Source organism: Phytophthora cinnamomi, assembly GCF_018691715.1.
Source record: "Phytophthora cinnamomi strain GKB4 chromosome Unknown Contig131, whole genome shotgun sequence".
Classification (NCBI taxonomy): domain Eukaryota; phylum Oomycota; class Peronosporomycetes; order Peronosporales; family Peronosporaceae; genus Phytophthora; species Phytophthora cinnamomi.
Window position 1 is genome coordinate 555,741 of NW_027151064.1, and position 18,330 is coordinate 574,070.

An 18,330-nucleotide genomic window follows, 5' to 3' on the forward strand; every position below is an offset into this window, starting at 1 on the left:
CAGACCTCTACGCACGGCCAAGTGATACCACCACGCAAGCGCCACCGGCGTGAGATATGTCGATGCAGCAACGTATCACGATGAATTTTATTGTCGGGGAAGCCCACTGTCGAGGCGCTGGAACGGTTGAGAAAAAATGTGATAGTGTTCATGACATGGATGAATCTATGCGTACGAGCTATTTGCAGGGCCCAGCTAGCTACCGGTTGGCTTTGCTGTGTGTTTTCTCTCTGACTCGTTCTCCCTTGGCATTGTTCCCTCGCTATTAGTACTCCGATGGGTCGTGTGGGTGCTGCACCTGCACAAGAATCTCGTAGGCCCCTGCTCCAATCACGCCGCCGATCAGAGGAGCGAACATCGGGATCAAGAAGTAGCAACCGTTCTCCGTGAACACCTTCGACCCGTACCCTGCGAAGAACGTGAACAAACGAGGACCGAAGTCGCGCGCGGGGTTCATCGCATATCCCGTGTTCATGCCGAAGCTCATACCTAGAGCCATGATCATCAAAGCGAACGCGAACGGCGTGCCTACGGTGCCAGGCGACCGGTTGCGCTGGTCCGTGATGGCGTACACGCACAGCAGCAGCATGCCCGTGGCCAGCGCCTCCGTGTAGAAGGCCGTGAGGTTATTGATCTCCGGGTTCGGGTGCGTCGCGAAGTTGTGGTACATGGTCTCCTTGTTCGGGTCGGCCTTCGTGAGACGCTGGTAGTCGAGGAGGTAGATCGCGAAGGCGCCCACGAAGGCTCCGAGGAACTGAGCGAGCACGTATCCCGGTACTTTGCGCCACGCCAGACGGCCGTAGACAGCATGGGCAAGAGTCACCGACGGGTTCATGTGCGCACCGCTGACACCTTCGGAGCAGTAGACGCCCATGAGCACGGCGATACCCCAGGCCATGTTGATGCTGAGCCAGGTTCCCTCCTTGTCTTCAGAAAGCACGACTTGGTTGTTGACGCCCATGCCGAAGGCGATCATGACGAAGGTGCCGAGGAACTCCGCGAAACATTCGCGGAGGTGCGGGTTTCTGGTAACAAACCATTGCTTGTGGTGGTCCTCTTCGCGGGAGTACTGGCTGCGGTTGGTGTGGTGAAGCGAGCGCTCGCAACGATCGACTTGGCGCGGTGAGTACGGCGTATCAGCATATGGAGCATAGGTGCCGGACTTGTCGGCGATGTCGACGACTGGTTGCGTGGTGGTGGTGTAGTTTGACTCCATAATGAAGGACGACTTGGGTAGTTTTGAGAGCTGTTGTTGTAGTTGGGACTGCTTCCTGTTGCTGCTTGGGTGAAGTCGGCAAATTGAAAAGTGAGCGCAGGGACAGCAGGCTGCGGGTCGCGAACAGCGGAGTTCCAGGGCTAACCCCTCTGGTGAAAAGCTTCGTGACGTGATGTTGCTTGCCTTGGCATGCTTGGTCCTGTCGTCGAGGTCGTGTCTATGGTCCCCCCCTGCACTAACGGCAGGCACCACTGGTAGTGCTATTGCCGAGCAGAGCAACCACCGTAACCAACGCCGTCAATAGCGCTGCCAACGGCCACATAACGTTCCGCAAAATTTACCTTAGCGTGTTTTTGCGTGACGACTTGCTCCTGCCGAAACTCCTGCACAACTGAGCGCGCGAGCCTCTCCGCACTGCGATCAAAGTCTTGTCACTACTGGCTTCGTTTAGCCAGTATTACACTCAAGAGATCGGGTCCGGCAGAGATTGGCAATAGCCGTTGACTCGCCATCTCAACGACAGCCCGTTGACTGCACCGAATAGCAAAGCTGCACAGGGTTGAAAACAAACACATAGTGCATTTGTGCAAACGAATATGTTGGTCTCTCTACTCGTAGACGGGTTACGAATCTCAAAGATCCTCAGGCTCGGTCGGATGCTGCACTTGCACCAGGAACGTGTACATACCGGCGCCAACGACGCCGCCGATAAGGGGACCGAAAATCGGGATCAAGAAGTAATGCCCGTCCGCAGTCCACACCTTCGTGCCGTAGCCCACCATGTACGTGAACAAGCGAGGGCCGAAATCACGTGCGGGGTTCATCGCATACCCCGTGTTCATGCCGAAGCTCATACCCAGGGCCATGATCATCAAAGCGAAGGCGAAGGGGGTACCGACAGTGCCAGGCGAGCGGTTGCGGTGGTCCGTAATGGCGTAGATACACAGCAGTAGCATACACGTGGCCAAAGCTTCTGAGTAAAACGCCGTGAGGTTGTTGATATCTTTGCTCGGGTAGGTGGCGAAGTTGGCCTGCGTGGTCTCTTTGTTCGGGTCAGCTTTCATGAGCTTCTGGTAGTCCAGCAGGTAGATAGCACAGGCGCCGAGGAACGCACCCAGCACTTGTGAGGCGCAGTAGCCCGGCAGCTTCCACCACGGTAAACGCCCATACACCGCATGGGCAAATGAGACGGCGCAGTTCATGTGCGCGCCGCTGACACCTTCAGAGCAGTAGACCCCCATGAGCACGGCGATCCCCCACGCCATGTTGATGCTGAGCCACGTGCCATTCTCTCCACCGGACAGCACGACTTGGTTGTTGACGCCCATGCCGAAGCAGATCATGACGAAGGTACCAAGGAACTCGGTCAGGCACTCGCGGACGTGTGCACTGCGCGTGACGAACCACTGCTCGTGATGGTCTTCGTTGCGGTCGTATTGGCTGCGGTTGGTGTGGTGCAGCGAGCGCTCGCAGCGATCGATCGGAGCGTGCGGTGTATAAGGCGTGTTGGCGAAGGCCGAGTAGGCGGACTTTTCGCCGCCTTCGAGGGCGACTTGGCCGCTGCTGACGAAGTTGGGCTCGAGATTGAGCTGTGTCCGCATTGTATTGGAGTTGGTGGTGGTGACCGAGGAGCTGGTGTCGCGCTGACGGCAAAAGCGATAATGAAGATGTCCGAAGCCGGCGTACTCTGCCCGATTTACTAGCGGGTAGTGGAACGCAGCGACCCCGGTGTGAGCCTTGCGGTGTCTCTTTCAGTCTCTCCCATTACACAGCCAGCCACAAGATGCCGTCGCTGCGAATGGGATCTTTTGCTCTCGAGTTGCCTCCTGCTGCCTCCGTCGCGGAGAAACGTCGTTGTCGCGACCAGCATGTTGAAGTGGTCCGCGCACTGCGACTCGTCTACGGCTGGCCTTAGCACCAGCCGACCACCGAATTGTCAGAGAGAGGCAGGCGCCGCAGCATAGTCGAGCTCACAGCTGCTTGGTCGCCACTAAGGCAGAGCATCAGAGACCAGCTTTTGGCCGCCATGAACTGTGATGAACCAGGTCATGGCCCTGTGGCAGCAAGGTTCTGGGAGATCTTCAAGCGCTGATAGACTCTTGCATCGCATGAGCTCCTGCTCGCGCTGCAACACCAGACGCGGATTCCCTCGGAAGCCAAGTGGTCATCCGTGACAGCGGGTCTCACTGGCACCTCGTCGTACTGTATCCCCAACTTCAGATTTCGTGTCTTTGGGGACCGATTTCCAGCGTATGTATGCGTCTGGATGGCGATCAATGACATCTGCCGCTCCACCCCTAGACATCGCGCTGCTGCGAGGCCATTACACGACTCGTCGAAGATGAAAAGGAAGCGCACAGCTAATACCAGCGTTCTTCCCCGCACGGAAAAGCAGAATCTCACCAACCCAGGGCACTCAAGCATTATCCTACGAGGAAACGGGGCAGCGATTGTCTGCACGCTGCAAACTCGCTGATATACCCCTCTATCCCAAGGATTGCTCCTTCCCGTGAGGGTGGCGCACCGTTTGGATGGTCGAGATGAGAGTTGCGGAGCTCATATCGCTTAGTCGCCAGTACGATGGCATCAGATGTGGACAGTATATCACCACTGCACGAACCATCGTCCGTTCTGAAGTACTCCATCCATCAATGATGCCGCGCTGCATCGTCTCAAAAGAGGATGGCTCAGAGAGGGCCGATATGAAACGCATAAATGGAAGAGAATGAGGCTCGCGGAGCTACAGCTACCAGGATTTACCCGTGGTCGGAACATCGCTTGCTTAGGTATCTGCTAGAACAAGCTGCCACGGGTCGACTGACCCTCAGCGTGTAGGACACTCGCAGCTCTACGCAACCTCGCAGCTCACGTCGTACAACTCGAATTCCTCAGAAAACTATTCGATGAACCACAACTCCACACCAGTGTTTTTCGTAGCAGACCAACGATCCGATAAAAGTCGAAAATGCGGGAGTCAACTATGCACATCGTAAGACGCCCCAGCTACGAGCTGGCGTCTTCGGTTTCTTTCTACACTACTCGAGTGATCTGCAAGCGTTCACTCGCTCATGTGCACAACGTAAATATCGTCCGGCTCATGCGGGTGCTGAACTTGCACAAGAATCTCGTAGGCCCCTGCTCCAATCACGCCGCCGATCAGAGGAGCGAACATCGGGATCAAGAAGTAGCAACCGTTCTCCGTGAACACCTTCGACCCGTACCCCGCGAAGAACGTGAACAAACGAGGACCGAAGTCGCGAGCCGGGTTCATCGCATATCCCGTGTTCATGCCGAAGCTCATACCTAGAGCCATGATCATCAAAGCGAACGCGAACGGCGTGCCTACGGTGCCAGGCGACCGGTTGCGCTGGTCCGTGATGGCGTACACGCACAGCAGCAGCATGCCCGTGGCCAGCGCCTCCGTGTAGAAGGCCGTGAGGTTATTGATCTCCGGGTTCGGGTGCGTCGCGAAGTTGTGGTACATGGTCTCCTTGTTCGGGTCGGCCTTCGTGAGACGCTGGTAGTCGAGGAGGTAGATCGCGAAGGCGCCCACGAAGGCTCCGAGGAACTGAGCGAGCACGTATCCCGGTACTTTGCGCCACGCCAGACGGCCGTAGACAGCATGGGCAAGAGTCACCGACGGGTTCATGTGCGCACCGCTGACACCTTCGGAGCAGTAGACGCCCATGAGCACGGCGATACCCCAGGCCATGTTGATGCTGAGCCAGGTTCCCTCCTTGTCTTCAGAAAGCACGACTTGGTTGTTGACGCCCATGCCGAAGGCGATCATGACGAAGGTGCCGAGGAACTCCGCGAAACATTCACGGAGGTGCGGGTTTCTGGTAACAAACCATAGCTTGTGCCGATCCTCCTCGCGCTCGTACATACTACGGTTCGTAGGATGCAGGGAACGCCTGCATGGGTCAACGGCCTCATGAGGCGTGTACGGCGTGCTGGCAAAGGCGGAGAAAGACTTGTCGCCTCTTTCCAGAGGTTCCTCGGTGGTCTTGCAATCGGTGTTGGGGCTTGGGCGCATTGTCTCGAATGGAGGCAGCGGCGACGCTCGAAAACTGCTGGATGATCCGTCGACGGCGAAAGAAGTAATGAGCACGCTGGGCGATCGAGATCGGGAGCTCAACTCGAACGGAGACGGTGGTTATCTGCGGTTGTCGTGGGCGAGCCCTCTGAAGATCATGCGCCTGATCTTACCGCCCATTATCGGGCTCAGCGTGAACCATAAGACGTCAAGTTACACTCCAGAGGCTTGATATACTAGAGAGCGCCGCGTTGTAGCACCGAATGGAGTCTTTTCGCAGGCGAGCGCGCGCAATGTTGGTGTGGAACGCGGAGAACCGACACCACAGTCTGATCCTGTTTAACCGATCCTGCTGAACTTGAAGCTGTCGGCCAATGGGCAAACCCGGTGTTCGACTTGGCTAGCTGCACAGCTGAGGGGACATGCACGGACACATAGAAGCTTGGCGTGCGCGTACCGCGACAGCCACGAGAGTTTCAGCCTCGACCACTGAGCTGTGCCAAACCTATAATCGACCAAATGAACAATTGGTTAGAATGACATGGGTAGTGTCGGCCGCGCTAGCTTCAGGTCTTGTGTCCTTTGCCACCACCGCCACGCCCCCAGGGTGCGAATACCGAGATCCTGTCGCTCATGGGCTGTAAGACTCGACCTTGCCGCTTTTGGTGGTTCTGAACTTCGTACTTCTTGCGAAGCTGCGCCTATGACTGGCAAAACTGCTGGATGTTGGCAGCTCGAGTTCTGCTTCGTTGCGTGTCCTCGCATGTTTGCATCACATTAGAGATCGCGCGGATGTCCTCCACACAGTGATGGTGCAGCGTTAACACGCCGACGCCCACTTTCTTCTGAAGAACCTTCTTTTGATGATCACTCGGTTGTATTTTCGCCACCACCGCATAAATCAGCGAGTCCATGCCAAGTATTGTGCGGGATCAGCTCGTGTCCGTCTAGAGACGTGAGCAACGTTAGCGTTACCCATCCGGACGTTTACCATTTTGCGATGGGTTCCAGCCTGTCTTGAGATCCTTCACACCCTGAACTGATCCTCTGCGTGCACTGCGCAGAGGTGATAATGCCGCCCACTTGTGATCTACCTGATCCAGCTCCACCAACTTGGTACATGTATTTGTACTTGACAGTCTCCAACGACACCACCTGTCAGAATGGCGTCAAGAACGCGGGCGTAGCATTGAATAACCCCATCAAAGCTGTGAATATGAAAAAGATACACTTGTTGGGAAAGTACAGAGTTACTCGGGCTGGAACTTGTTGGCCTTCTTCATCTTCTCCACCAGCTGGCGGTCCTCCTCAAAGCGCTCACGCAGCGTCTTGAGCTCTGCATCGTCCAAAAACCAACACACGAATGATCAATCAAGTCAGTCACGCCTTCCACCAGACACCAACTCTCCTCTCCACCCAGTCCAGGCTTCCACGTACGGTCTCGCTTCTTCTCCCGCGTCTGGAACCTGTAGAAGTTGTCGAGCTCCTTGCTCTTCTGCTTCTTGGCCGGCTTGGCCAGCACCTCCTCGGCCTGCACGACGCCGCGCTTCTTGGTGTTGACGACCGTCACGAAGCCGTCGTCGTCCACCTGGTTCTTGAGCTCCTCGCGCCGGCGCTGGTCCTCCTGCTCCATCTCGTCGAACGAGGCCATGTAGCGGTCCGCGAGCTCCTTGACGACCGACAGGCCCGGCCGGTTGCGGCGGTACGCGGCGGCGTAGCCTGCACGCATGCATGCATGTAATATAAATAGTCAGTCCTTTCATCCGTCCACATCAAGTGGACATTTTGTGTTAACTCGTCACCTTGCAGTCCACATGGTTTGCCGGGTGCGGGCGTCTCCAGAGTGTCCACCTGCAGCATCTTATCCAGCGACTCGGCCGCCTTGAACACCACGTGCGCCGTGCGGGTGGACACATTGTCCACTGTAACATCTTCGTCCTGTCCTCCATTGTCCACCAGTCCGCCCGCGCCCGCCACCACGTGCTGCACGGCGCCCAGCGGCGCCAGGCACGCGCGCAGCCACTCCTCCGAGGCGGCGGCCGGCAGGTTCACGACGTACGCGGTGCGCCCCGCGGCCAGCACCGACTCGGCGTGCGCGCCGGGCTTGGCGTCGTGCTGCTTGGCGTAGATGAAGCGGCGGAACGAGCTGTGCGCCAGCGGCAGCGCGATGGCGTGGTAGCCGGCGAAGGTCGTCGGGCTCGAGGTCATGGCAGGATTGATTGATGCTATTGCTGCAGTTTTTGACTGGCGACGGCAGCGGCGCCACAGGATTGGTGGAAAAGGAGAAAATGGGTACAGTGTACCAGATGTACAGGCTGTTGAAGTGGTGGAGTGCCGTTGTTTTGAATGGATAGCGTATTGAGTGTGTGGTTTTGTCTGAGTTGTGAAGAGTAATGAGGCGACAAGAGTAATGGCTGGAAGACTGCTGCAGTGGGGTCATTGATGCGAGGTCCTGGAGGATTTCTACATGTAGTATCTGGCGACGCGAGTTATGGACTTCGAATTGAGTTGAAACTGTACCCGCCACCGAGCGGCAGAGTTGTTTGTTTGTAGGCGTGGATCGTCACGGTCGATACTGTACGATCGTGTGAGGGAGGTGTGTGCAGGCCGCAGAACCTTACCCAACAACACACCAGCACGTGATCGCCCACCCATCGAAAGGGATCGTTGTCTAGGATAAAATGGCATCAGCAAGGCTGCCGAGCTGTCTGTCGCCGCAGGATTAAGACTCCGCTACTAACATTAATTGTTTGTCGCTGTAGCGCCTGCGCCGGTGTTTGGTAGTAAGTTGAGGCTTGCAGCCCGCGGTGATTGGCTTTCCACCTCAACACGAGCCTGTGCCTTGAGCCGGGCGCGAGGTCGAACACCGAATGGTGCTTGGAGCGCTACTTGCAGTCCTGCTGATGCCACTGCAGGTCGTCACAGCAACGACGACACCGAGTGGTCTGATACATGTACTACGACCGCGTAGAGCAGAGCTGACTTCCGAGGGTATCGACCCGGACTCCGAATGAGCGGCTCAACCGCCTCCACTACTCCTTTTGACGCCTACACCGGACTTTCAAGCACACAAGCAAGATGAGACCACAGTTCAGCGTAGAACCTAGCGTGGACTGCCACGCACCTTACTCCGGGTTCGCCCCCACGCCTTACACCTGGCGCGGATTCATCGACCGGTGCGAGCGCTCGCTTCACCGCACCAACCGCAGCCAGTACACCCGCGATGAAAACCACCACGAAAAGTGGTTCGTCACGAACCGCGTGCACGTCCGCGAGTGCCTCACCGAGTTCCTCGGCACCTTCGTCATGATCTGCTTTGGCGTGGGTGTCAACAACCAGGTCACGCTCTCGGACGAGTCCGACGGCACGTGGCTCAGCATCAATATGGCCTGGGGGATCGGCGTGCTCATGGGTGTCTACTGCTCCGAAGGTGTGAGCGGCGCACACTTAAACTCCGCAGTCACATTCGCGCACGCCGTATTCGGTCGCCTGCCGTGGTGGAAGTTACCGGGCTACTGGATCTCGCAGGTGTTGGGCGCCTTTGTGGGAGCCGCCGCCATCTACCTGCTCAACTACCAGAAGATCCTGAAGGCCGACCCGAACAAGGGCACCACGCAGTCCAATTTCGCAACGTACCCAAGCTCCGACATCAACAACCTCACGGCCTTCTACACCGAGGCGCTGGCCACAGGCATGCTGCTGTTGTGTATCTACGCCATCACGGACCAGCACAACCGTTCTCCGGGCACCGTCGGCACGCCGTTTGCTTTCGCCTTGATGATCATGGCCCTGGGTATGAGCTTCGGCATGAACACGGGGTATGCGATGAACCCCGCGCGCGACTTCGGTCCTCGGCTGCTGACGTACGTGGTCGGGTACGGTTCGAAGGTGTGGACGGTGGACAGCTATTACTTCTGGATCCCGATCTGCGGTCCCCTGGTCGGAGGCGTCATTGGCGCGGGCATATACACGTTCCTGGTGCAAGTGCAACACCCGCATGAACATGTAGAGTGAACTCGTGGTCTTGAAGGTGTAAATACATACACGAAGCTTTCTCGTTTCTCGCCTTTGCTCCACACCAAGTGCAAGCTCCTGCATCGTAGACACGTCGATCCGAGTTGTAAACCTCGCTGTAGCTTACGCGGGACCAAGTACGTCACCGGCATCAATGGCGATCGTGTCGCACCATGACAGCTGAAGCACCAGAGCAGTTCGTCCCCAAGACTCTCCATGCTGCCAGAAATGCTGTTTCCCGGTTCAAGCAGCAAACTCATCTCACCATGGCTCATAATCAAATCCAAGAAAGGCCAAGACGTAAATGTACCAACTTCTTCAGCACTTGCAACCTGCTCCAGCTCACAATCGAAATCCCTTCCAAGCAAGCACAAGCACATCGACCACTTCCACACAATACGAAACATGGCTATCGCAGACGCCACGACTCAGCTGTCCAAGCTCTTCATCTACGACTTCTGCCCGTTTAGTTGTCGCGCTCGCGTTGCGTTGGGACTGAAGAAAGTCAAGTACGACGTGGTGTTCATGGCCTTCAATGATGAAGCAACACCGACGAGCCTTGTGGGCACGAAGGCCGCCCCGATCCTCGCGCCCGTGGGCGAGAAGCCCTTCACGGAGAGCTGGGACATCGTCAAGTACGTGGACAGCCATTACGGCGACGGCCCCTTCATCAAGGCCGCTTCGGGTCGGGAGGACCTGGCCAAGTGGATCGAGACTGCGATGCCACCCTTGAACATGCTGTACAACCCGCGGCTGTACGCTGCGCCGCTACCGGAGCTCACGTTTCGCGCCTCACGCGAGTTCTTCAAGGCCAAGCGTGAGGCTTCCATGCCTCTGAGCGAGGCGCTCGCCAAATCCCCCGAGCTGGTCGAGACAGTCAACAAGCTGCTGCTTGAGCTCGAGCCCATGCTCCACTCGAACCGCTCCGTCAACGAAGAGCTCAGCTACGACGACCTGGACCTGTTCGGACGACTTCGCTCGCTCACGCTGGTGAAGGGCATCCAATGGCCCACCAAGGTCCGCCAGTTCATGGACTACATCTCGGAAGCCGGCGACGTGCCCCTGTTCGACGCCGTGGTCAAGATATAAGCGAACACCAGTACCCAGTACATCAGAGTTGAAAAGAACAAACAAGCGTCGACATCTATCTACCCTTCTACCTTCATCTACTTGCTAACTAGTTCACCATGCAGGCGTTCACGAAATCCTCGCTAGTGTCGCTTGGGAACAGTCGGCCATTCCTCGATCGGAGGGCAGCACCGTCAGTAGATAACGATGTTCCAGACGCAGGACGGCGCCGGGAGCAGCTACACGTCGACGATCTACGGGTTCATTCGCGACCAGAAGTACGAGGAGGCCGTGCGGATCCTGCAGATCGAGCTGGAGAACCACCCGCACAGTCGCGCCGCTCTGTCGCTGCTGGGGTACTGCTACTACCACATGCAGCTCTTCCACCAGGCCGTCGGCATGTACGAGCAGCTCTGTGCCAATTACCCAGACGTGGACGAGTACCAGCTCTACCTGGCTCAGTCGCTCTACAAGGCAGGACAATACGACGCAGCCTCGAGACGAGCTAGTCAACTGGAAAGCGAGCAATTCGCCCAACGCGTCCACTTGCTGAGAGCGGCCTCGTACTACGAGCAGAATGATATCAAGGCGACACGGTCGGTGCTGGAAGAGTGTCTACCCGATGACCCGACTACCATCGTGTTTGATGGGGCCATAGAGTACAAGGAAGGCCGCTTCGAGGCTGCGCGGGCCAAGTTCGCCGACGCACTCAACATCTTGGGCTACCAGCCAGATCTGTCGTACAACATCGCGCTCTGCTTCTTTAAGATGAAACAGTATGGCAACGCAATGAGGCAGATCGCTGAGATCATTGAAAAAGGTGTGCGGGACCACCCGGAGCTTAGTGTGGGCAGCAAGAGCGAGCAGAACGCCGATGTCAAGTCCGTCCGCAACTCGACGGTATTGCGCGAGACCGCCTTGGTTGAGGCCTTCAACTTAAAGGCAGCGATTGAATACGAGATGAAAAACTACAAGGGTGCACGAGACGCGCTGCTGGATATGCCACCTCGACAGGAAGAAGAGCTCGACCCGGTGTCGCTGCACAACTTCGGACTCATGAATATGGATGTGGACCCGAACGGCGGATTCAAGAAGCTCAACTTCTTACTGCAGAACCCGCCATTCCCGGTGGAGACGTTCTCGAACTTGCTGATCCTGTACACCAAGCACGGCTTTCACGACCTCATGGCCGATGTTCTGGCGGAGAATGCTCACTTGACGTTCCAGTTGCTGTCCAAGGATTTTTACGACTTCATGGATGCCACGGTGACGCTGCAGACTTCGCCCGAAGACGCCTATCGCAAGTACGACGAGTTGGCCACAAAGCACGTGGAAGGTCTGCGCAAACTCACCAAGAAGATTCAGGACGCGCGCCTTGCACAGTCCAATGAGGACATCAAGACATCACTGAAGGCCTATGACGACGCGTTGGAAGACTTTATGCCCGTGTTGATGGCACAGGCAAACATCTACTGGGAGCGTGGCAACTATACACAAGTGGAGAAAATCTTCCGGCAGACAGCCGAGTTCTGCTCGGAGCATGAGGCCTGGAAACTCAATGTGGCGCACGTGTTCTTCCTGCAAGGAAACAAGTATGAACAGGCCATCCAGTACTATGAACCGTTCGTGAAGAAGCACCAAGACAATTTGCTAGATGTGCAGGCCATTATTCTAGCCAACCTGTGCGTCTGCTACGTCATGAATACCGACAATGAAAAGGCCGAGGAGCTACTGCGGTCTATCGAGCGAGAGGAGGAAGAGGAATCGAGCCGTGACCCTGAAAAGAGGCTCTTCCACCTCTGCATTGTCAACCTCGTTATCGGCACGCTGTACTGCTCCAAGAACAACTACGACTTTGGTATCTGTCGTGTGATGAAAAGCATGGAGCCATACCACCGCAAGCTCGGCCCAGATACTTGGTATTATGCCAAACGCTGCTTCCTTGGGTTGGCTCTCACACTGGCGAAGCACATGACCACCATCCGGGACTCCACCATGGACGACATCCTCGAGTTTCTCGACTGCGCTGACCAGCACGGCAAGGATATTTTCACCACCACTGCAGCTGATCAACGGAATAGCGGCATGACTGGAACCGATGCGATTCAACACACCATCAGCTACGAGGTTCGTGATCCATGTAATTCACCAATGGTTAGTTCTTGCGGAGCCTGACCTGTTTCCATGACTGACATTCGCAGGCTCGCGTCTTGAAGCGCACCTTCCTCAAGTTGCGCTCTTAAGAGTCGAAGCGGAGTCAGTCTCTGCAACAGGGACAGTGAGCTCGGAAACAACATGAAATGACAAAATTGCTTGTTGTCGGGGGAACTTACTACTTGAACTGCGGCTGCTAGCTTACTTTACTGTCGATTCTATCCTACACTCGACGCTCGTGTCCGTCGTCTCTTGAAACTCAGAACGGCACGAACTCCTCGTCGTCCTCCACGGTCGCGTACAGCACGTCCAGGATCGCCAGTCCGAGCATGTTGGTCTGGGCGTTGTTGGTCTTGGCCAGCTCGACGTTGTGCACCAGCTCTTCAATCGCCGCCAGCTTCTTCACGTAGAAGTCACGCTCAGCAGCAGTAGCCTCCAGCTACTCAGCACAAAACATCAACCAGCGACGTACGTAAGCGCCTCATCCAACTCCCCCAACTGCCAGCAACAAGGCACCTGCTGCTGCAGCTCCTTCATCTGCACCGCGAGCTGCTCCTGCTCCTGCTCCGCCGCGTCGCTCTGGATCTTGAGCCCCTGCATCTTCCTCTCCAGCATCGCGGCGCAGTCCACCGCCACCGCGTCGTCACTGGAGCACAGGCGGCCCGTCCGACGCAGCGTCGGCGACTTCCTAGGCTTCACCGCTGGGGCTGGAGCAGCTCCACCTGCTCCAAAGAGCCTGTTGAACTCGGCGCCGCCTCGGCCCTTCTCGCGCCACGCAGCGGCGTCATAGTGGCGAGGACCACCGCCGCCGCGGCGGACGCATAGGTCGTTGAGCCACTGCAGCAGCTCCAGGTTGTCCAGGTAGCTGCCGCGCACGAGTCTGTCCACGGGCAGCGGCCGGCGCTCGCCCACCGCCGCCAGCGCGCGCTGCAGCAGCATGAAGTTGGCCACAAAGTGGCGCTCGCTCGCCGCCGCCCAGTCCACGCGGCTCATGGGCACACGGCCCGGGAAGAGCGCGTCCAGCACCTGGCAGGCCACAGCGCCCGAGCGCAGCTGCTCCACGCGCTCCAGCCGCGTCTGGCACAGCGCGTTCAGCCACGCCAGCAGCTGCGTGCGCCCGGCGGTGGAAGCGCTGCCGTCGCTCATGCTCTCTACTACTCTATCGAGCTATGGCGGCGGTGCATGGTGGCGGTGGACGCCTGTCTCGAGGAATGGGATCAGATACATGTACATGTTGCACTAGAACTGCAACGCGTATCTGATACTGTAGCCATGTCCCTTCCGACGTCGTGTGATTCGCCGAAATTCGTGACGGTATTTCCGCCAATCACAAATAGGAAACACATGGCACCATCACTCTTGCTTGTGCGCACTCGACGACGTCCATGGCGCTGGGCGGAGGCGACGACGCGCCCGCCCGCGGAGGGCGCAAGCGGCCGCGCGACGCGGCCTGGCACCTCCCCACGCGGCGCAAGATCAAGATGGAGCCGCCCGACGACAAGGAGAACCAGCCGCCGTCTGCTGCGTCGGCCTTTCCCGCCAGTTCTTCTTCCTCTTCTTCTTCCGCCGTTTCCGCGCTGATGCAGCAGCTGCCGGCGCCCACAGCGCGCTACGCGGACGCCCAGGGGCGGCTGACGCAGATCCTGCACTTCGGCGAGTCGGCGCGCTCCATCTTCATGCTGGAGCGCGCCTCGGAGCGCCGGCTGCGGCTCGTGGTGGCGCTCAAGGACGCGCCGCGCTCCGTGGAGCGCTGGCTGGCGCTGCTGCGCTGCCCGCTGGCGGGCAACCCGGGCAAGTACAACAAGCTGCGTCTGCTGCGGCGCGCCGTGACCTGCGTGGACTGCGAGGCCGCGCGCCAGACCGCCGGCTACACGGAGATGTGCATCATGCTGGCCAAGCTCAGCGAGTGCGTTTCTTGTTGTTGTTTTTTTCACTTGAGTTGAGTATGGGAGGGGGGCTGAGTGGCTTGCTGCGTGGCAGGACGGAGGCGGGCGTGCGCCAGAACTTCGTGGAGATGAAGAAGCGCCGCGTGGGCGTCCAGCAGCCGCTGCTGTACGAGGAGGAGGCGGCGTTCGAGTACGCGGCCGGCAAGGGCGGCAACACGGAAGCGGCCGAGGAGATCCTGGAGCGCGGCGTGGACAACGACGCGCTCACGCCCGCGCACAAGGACGAGCTGCTGAAGAAGGTCGTGGCGGGCAGGGCCGGCTGGGTCGCGGCCTTCTCCGGCTCGCCGCAGGAGCAGAAGGTGCTGGCGCTGCGGACCAAGATGCAGGCGCGCAGGAAGGCGCAGGACTTCGGCAGAGTGGAGGACGGACTTGGAGCCAGGAGCAGCGCCAAGATGGCTACCACGCCCACGCCGGGCGGGCTGAGCAGCCACGTGTCGACCCCGCTCCAACCTTCAGCGGCCCAAGCGGACAGAACGCCAATCGGTCAGAGTCGAGGAAGGGACGAGCTTGCGCCTACGCCACAGTTGACGCCGTCAAACGTGACGAATGCGTCGAACGCGACGCCTGTTAGTCAGACTCGCCCCGAAGTTGGCTTCTCGACGGTGTCGAAGGTTCCACGGACGGGGAACAAGTCGCCGTTGCTCACGACGCCCTCGCTCCCGACACGATCGTGCCTCAAGTCGCAGTCTACGTCTCGAAAGACGCACCACCCGCCTCTACGGTTCTCTACGCTTGGTACAGTGCTCGTTCGCGGCCGTGTGCGCTTGGTTGGGTTTCTGATATTTGTATTTCAATCTACTAGGCGGCCCGCTTCGAGTAATCGCCTCAAATGGTTACCAGAGCGACGACGACGACGACGATGATGCTATGATGGGGAGCCAAGCAACCCCGGCCGAATTCAGCAAGGCGATGACCCCTATCAAGGTCCGTACCGTAATGCTAGAGCTTGATGCGCCTTTCGCCTGCAACTCACTGATCTACTTGTGCCTTTTCGTTTCCAGGAGGTCGCGCAGAACACACACAACCCCTCGGCAATCAAATCAGGAACGAAAGCGGTGCCAAAGGGTCCCTTTGCCCACATCTTAAGGTGGAACCCAGATAAGAAGAAGAAGGAAGGGGAAGACTTGGTGGGCTCGCCAGAACCAGAGATACAAAAGCTTCCCGGGCCTGAGGTACAACGGCATACTGAAGCCGACGTTCAAAAACGTACCGAATCCGAGGTACAAAAGTCTACGATACCTGAGGTACGATCCACGCCTCCAGTTGCAGAAGTATCGCCCGAACAGGAAATCAAGGCCGTTCCCAAACCAGAACTGAAGAGAGCGAAAATTGCTAAACCACTGGAAAGTTGTGGTGTACCAGCAGCACCAACAGACGTGCCCGTGTTTAAGAGTAAGTCGCCCGCTCCTGACCACAAGTATTCCCCTCAAAGCCAGAAACCAGTGGATATGATGTATGGATCACGAGTTCTAAAGAAGGACAGCACTGCGCGCGCACTCAATCACTATCGTTCCCCGAAGCGTCTACAGCTTGATTCAAATGTGGCCATTGACATGAGTTCACCAAGCTCTGTATCGTCGTCGTCGTCTCCACCGGTGGCTGCTATGACTAGCTCCTCGTCTCGAGATGCTTTGGAATCTTTGACAAGTCGAGTTGTGGTACGTGTAACTTTTATTTATGCTCCTATCAGACGCAACGAATCATTTGTGCATTTGTATGTATTACAGGTAAATGGACAGAAGTATATAAAGCTGGAACAGATTGGAAGCGGTGGAAGCAGCAAAGTATATCGCATGCTGGGTCCGGATCTCAAGATTTACGCGCTGAAGAAGATCAAGCTGAAAAAGCTTGATGCGCAGAGTATTGCTCAGTTCACAAATGAAATTAATCTGCTGAAGAAACTGCAAGGAAACCCGCACATCATCAAGCTCATCGCTGCCGAGCAGGACCTTAAGCAGCGGCAGATCAACGTGGTACGTTCCCTCCGGTGATTTATTGCTATGGGTTATGGACTAATGTGGTGCTTTGCGCTTGGTACTATAGATAATGGAGCACGGTGAAATTGATTTAAGCGAGCGACTACGCAACCTAAAAGGCGGCATGGACGAGAATCTGTTGCGGGTGATTTGGACCCAAATGCTCGAAGCTGTAGATGCGATCCACAGCCAGAGGATTATTCATGGTGAGTATTTAGCACCAACAAGATTGTCTAACAGTGTCCGTGATATTCTCGAAGCTTACTTACACGTGTGATTGTTGCAGGCGATTTGAAGCCGGCAAACTTCTTGTTTGTGAATGGAGCGCTCAAACTGATCGACTTCGGAATTGCAAAAACGATCTCGAACGACACGACAAACATTGAGCGCGACAGTCAGGTTGGCACCGTCAACTACATGTCCCCAGAAGCAATTCAAGGAAACACAATGCCCGATGGCAAGCGTGACCCGGAAGGGAAAATGAAGGTGCGCCTAGTGTTATCACTTTAACCACCCTTGCCTGCTCTTACTAACTCGCTTCTACTATTTGGTGATTAGGTTGGGCGCGCGAGTGATATTTGGTCGCTAGGCTGCATTTTGTACCAGATCGTGTACTCACGGCCCCCTTTTGCCGATGCTCACAACATCATTGAGAAGTTTCGCTGTATTATCGACCCGTCAGTACCAATTCCCTTCCCGGCGCTGAATAACACGGATCTGGAAGATGTCATTCGCTCCTGCTTGCAGCGAGACCATCGGCGTCGACCACCGATCACTGGTGAAGGTGGTTTGCTCAGCCATCCATTCCTGCGAAGTGTCGGTTCGAGCACCACTGTACCGTCAGCTCCTACTGTGACGTTGGCGAATGCACCCCAGGTCCTCGCGCAGCTTGGTGATCTGTTACGCTCCCAGGGTGTAACGACAAGTCGGGTGAACATGTTCATGTCGATCGGACAAGCTGGCTTGGGCGCCTCAACTGGCGAAAATTCTCAGACCCATCGCTACCTCTACAACACGCAAGAGCGACGGACAGATATTTAATGCGCAACCCAAGTGCTTCGTTCGTGAGGTAGAAAAAGCGGCAACGATTTTGTGGAGCGGTATCGCTACGAGGACATAAAAAGTGGAGGTGCGCTGATTGTACACTAACCTTCATTTCGAGGATTGACAGCGCTGGAGTAACTTCGCAAGACTACTATATCAGTAAAAATGAAGTTGTGCTTGTACATGACGATATTTGTGGATCACTGTCGTCCGCGGCCCGAATTTCACGCTGCGCGCGTCGCGCGACTACTTCAATCACAAGATCGAGTGAGCGTCGGTGCCTTCAGCGACAATCTGGCGCAGTCCGCCGAGCTGGTGAAGCAGGTCAACGCGCTGTTCGTGCAGCTCGGAGCCGCTGCTGCACTCGGACTAGTCGGTCAACGCCGACGATGACCTGGACCTGCTGCCTGCGCGGGCTCACGCTCGTCAAGGGCATCGCTGAACTGTTTGATCTATTTCAGGTACGATCCTCGATAGGACATTCCCTGCGAAGTCGACAGCTTACCGCCAAGTACAAAACTGATGCAGCCCGCCTTACCATTGCTCCTATGTTGTCTATGCACATTAGGTATTTGCCTGCTCGGAGAAGTCCGCAACCCGCGGCGTGACAACATTTCTTGTACAATTGTATTAGCGATCTACCAAGCTATCCCAGCCTACGCGAAGCTCTAACTAACTGGCGAAGCCTGGAGCACCCAATCAATATCGTATTGTATTTTGCGGAACCCTGCGCGTTACCACTACATGGCGCGCAATCCCCTCGTTGCCTGCTCGGTGCTCGCCCCAATTCAATTCACTCGATTCGGGCTGATGTGATGGCAGTGAGTGAGTGTCTCTTGCTTCTGAACTCAAGTCGCGGACAACCATAGGCCGCGA

The 18,330-nt window shown here is 56.8% G+C and overlaps 8 protein-coding genes across 12 annotated transcripts; 3 read left to right on the forward strand and 5 right to left on the reverse strand.

The window, feature by feature from the left end:
* Positions 1-165: 165 nt before the first annotated feature.
* On the reverse strand, positions 166-1,216 carry IUM83_17692 (the record flags this gene model as incomplete). 3 transcript variants are annotated; one of them, XM_067942656.1, is made up of 2 exons in its annotated part: positions 166-178; positions 273-1,216. In XM_067942656.1, 2 exons carry the CDS (start codon positions 1,214-1,216, stop codon positions 166-168), a joined length of 957 nt encoding a protein of 318 aa, XP_067779993.1. The 3 variants fall into 3 exon arrangements, with proteins under 3 accessions (XP_067779993.1, XP_067779994.1, XP_067779992.1); XM_067942655.1 differs by having other exon boundaries at positions 273-898; XM_067942657.1 differs by lacking the exon at positions 166-178 and having other exon boundaries at positions 266-1,216.
* Positions 1,217-1,848: 632 nt separating this feature from the next.
* IUM83_17693 (putative aquaporin) lies at positions 1,849-2,817 on the reverse strand (the record flags this gene model as incomplete). Its single annotated transcript, XM_067942658.1, has 1 exon — positions 1,849-2,817. One exon carries the CDS (start codon positions 2,815-2,817, stop codon positions 1,849-1,851), a length of 969 nt encoding a protein of 322 aa, XP_067779991.1.
* Positions 2,818-4,274: 1,457 nt separating this feature from the next.
* On the reverse strand, positions 4,275-5,252 carry IUM83_17694 (the record flags this gene model as incomplete). Of its 2 annotated transcripts, none has more annotated exons than XM_067942660.1 (1): positions 4,275-5,252. In XM_067942660.1, the coding sequence occupies one exon, from the start codon at positions 5,250-5,252 to the stop codon at positions 4,275-4,277; it is 978 nt and encodes a 325-aa protein (XP_067780002.1). The 2 variants fall into 2 exon arrangements, with proteins under 2 accessions (XP_067780002.1, XP_067780001.1); XM_067942659.1 differs by having other exon boundaries at positions 4,275-4,928.
* A 1,250-nt stretch (positions 5,253-6,502) lies between these two features.
* On the reverse strand, positions 6,503-7,460 carry IUM83_17695 (rRNA processing protein RRP7; the record flags this gene model as incomplete). The annotated part of the gene is made up of 3 exons (XM_067942661.1): positions 6,503-6,588; positions 6,690-6,971; positions 7,055-7,460. The coding sequence occupies 3 exons, from the start codon at positions 7,458-7,460 to the stop codon at positions 6,503-6,505; spliced, it is 774 nt and encodes a 257-aa protein (XP_067780000.1).
* A 2,211-nt stretch (positions 7,461-9,671) lies between these two features.
* On the forward strand, positions 9,672-10,355 carry IUM83_17696 (GrxB family glutaredoxin; the record flags this gene model as incomplete). The annotated part of the gene is made up of 1 exon (XM_067942662.1): positions 9,672-10,355. One exon carries the CDS (start codon positions 9,672-9,674, stop codon positions 10,353-10,355), a length of 684 nt encoding a protein of 227 aa, XP_067779999.1.
* A 186-nt stretch (positions 10,356-10,541) lies between these two features.
* Positions 10,542-12,577, forward strand: IUM83_17697 (uncharacterized protein; the record flags this gene model as incomplete). 2 transcript variants are annotated; one of them, XM_067942664.1, is made up of 2 exons in its annotated part: positions 10,542-12,461; positions 12,536-12,577. In XM_067942664.1, 2 exons carry the CDS (start codon positions 10,542-10,544, stop codon positions 12,575-12,577), a joined length of 1,962 nt encoding a protein of 653 aa, XP_067779998.1. The 2 variants fall into 2 exon arrangements, with proteins under 2 accessions (XP_067779998.1, XP_067779997.1); XM_067942663.1 differs by lacking the exon at positions 12,536-12,577 and having other exon boundaries at positions 10,542-12,509.
* A 170-nt stretch (positions 12,578-12,747) lies between these two features.
* Positions 12,748-13,634, reverse strand: IUM83_17698 (Microtubule -associated protein EB1; the record flags this gene model as incomplete). The annotated part of the gene is made up of 2 exons (XM_067942665.1): positions 12,748-12,927; positions 13,005-13,634. The coding sequence occupies 2 exons, from the start codon at positions 13,632-13,634 to the stop codon at positions 12,748-12,750; spliced, it is 810 nt and encodes a 269-aa protein (XP_067780004.1).
* Positions 13,635-13,873: 239 nt separating this feature from the next.
* Positions 13,874-17,451, forward strand: IUM83_17699 (TTK protein kinase; the record flags this gene model as incomplete). The annotated part of the gene is made up of 10 exons (XM_067942666.1): positions 13,874-14,394; positions 14,469-15,169; positions 15,237-15,358; positions 15,436-15,489; positions 15,575-15,678; positions 15,783-16,092; positions 16,162-16,407; positions 16,478-16,616; positions 16,697-16,896; positions 16,969-17,451. 10 exons carry the CDS (start codon positions 13,874-13,876, stop codon positions 17,449-17,451), a joined length of 2,880 nt encoding a protein of 959 aa, XP_067780003.1.
* Between the last annotated feature and the right edge of the window lie 879 nt (positions 17,452-18,330).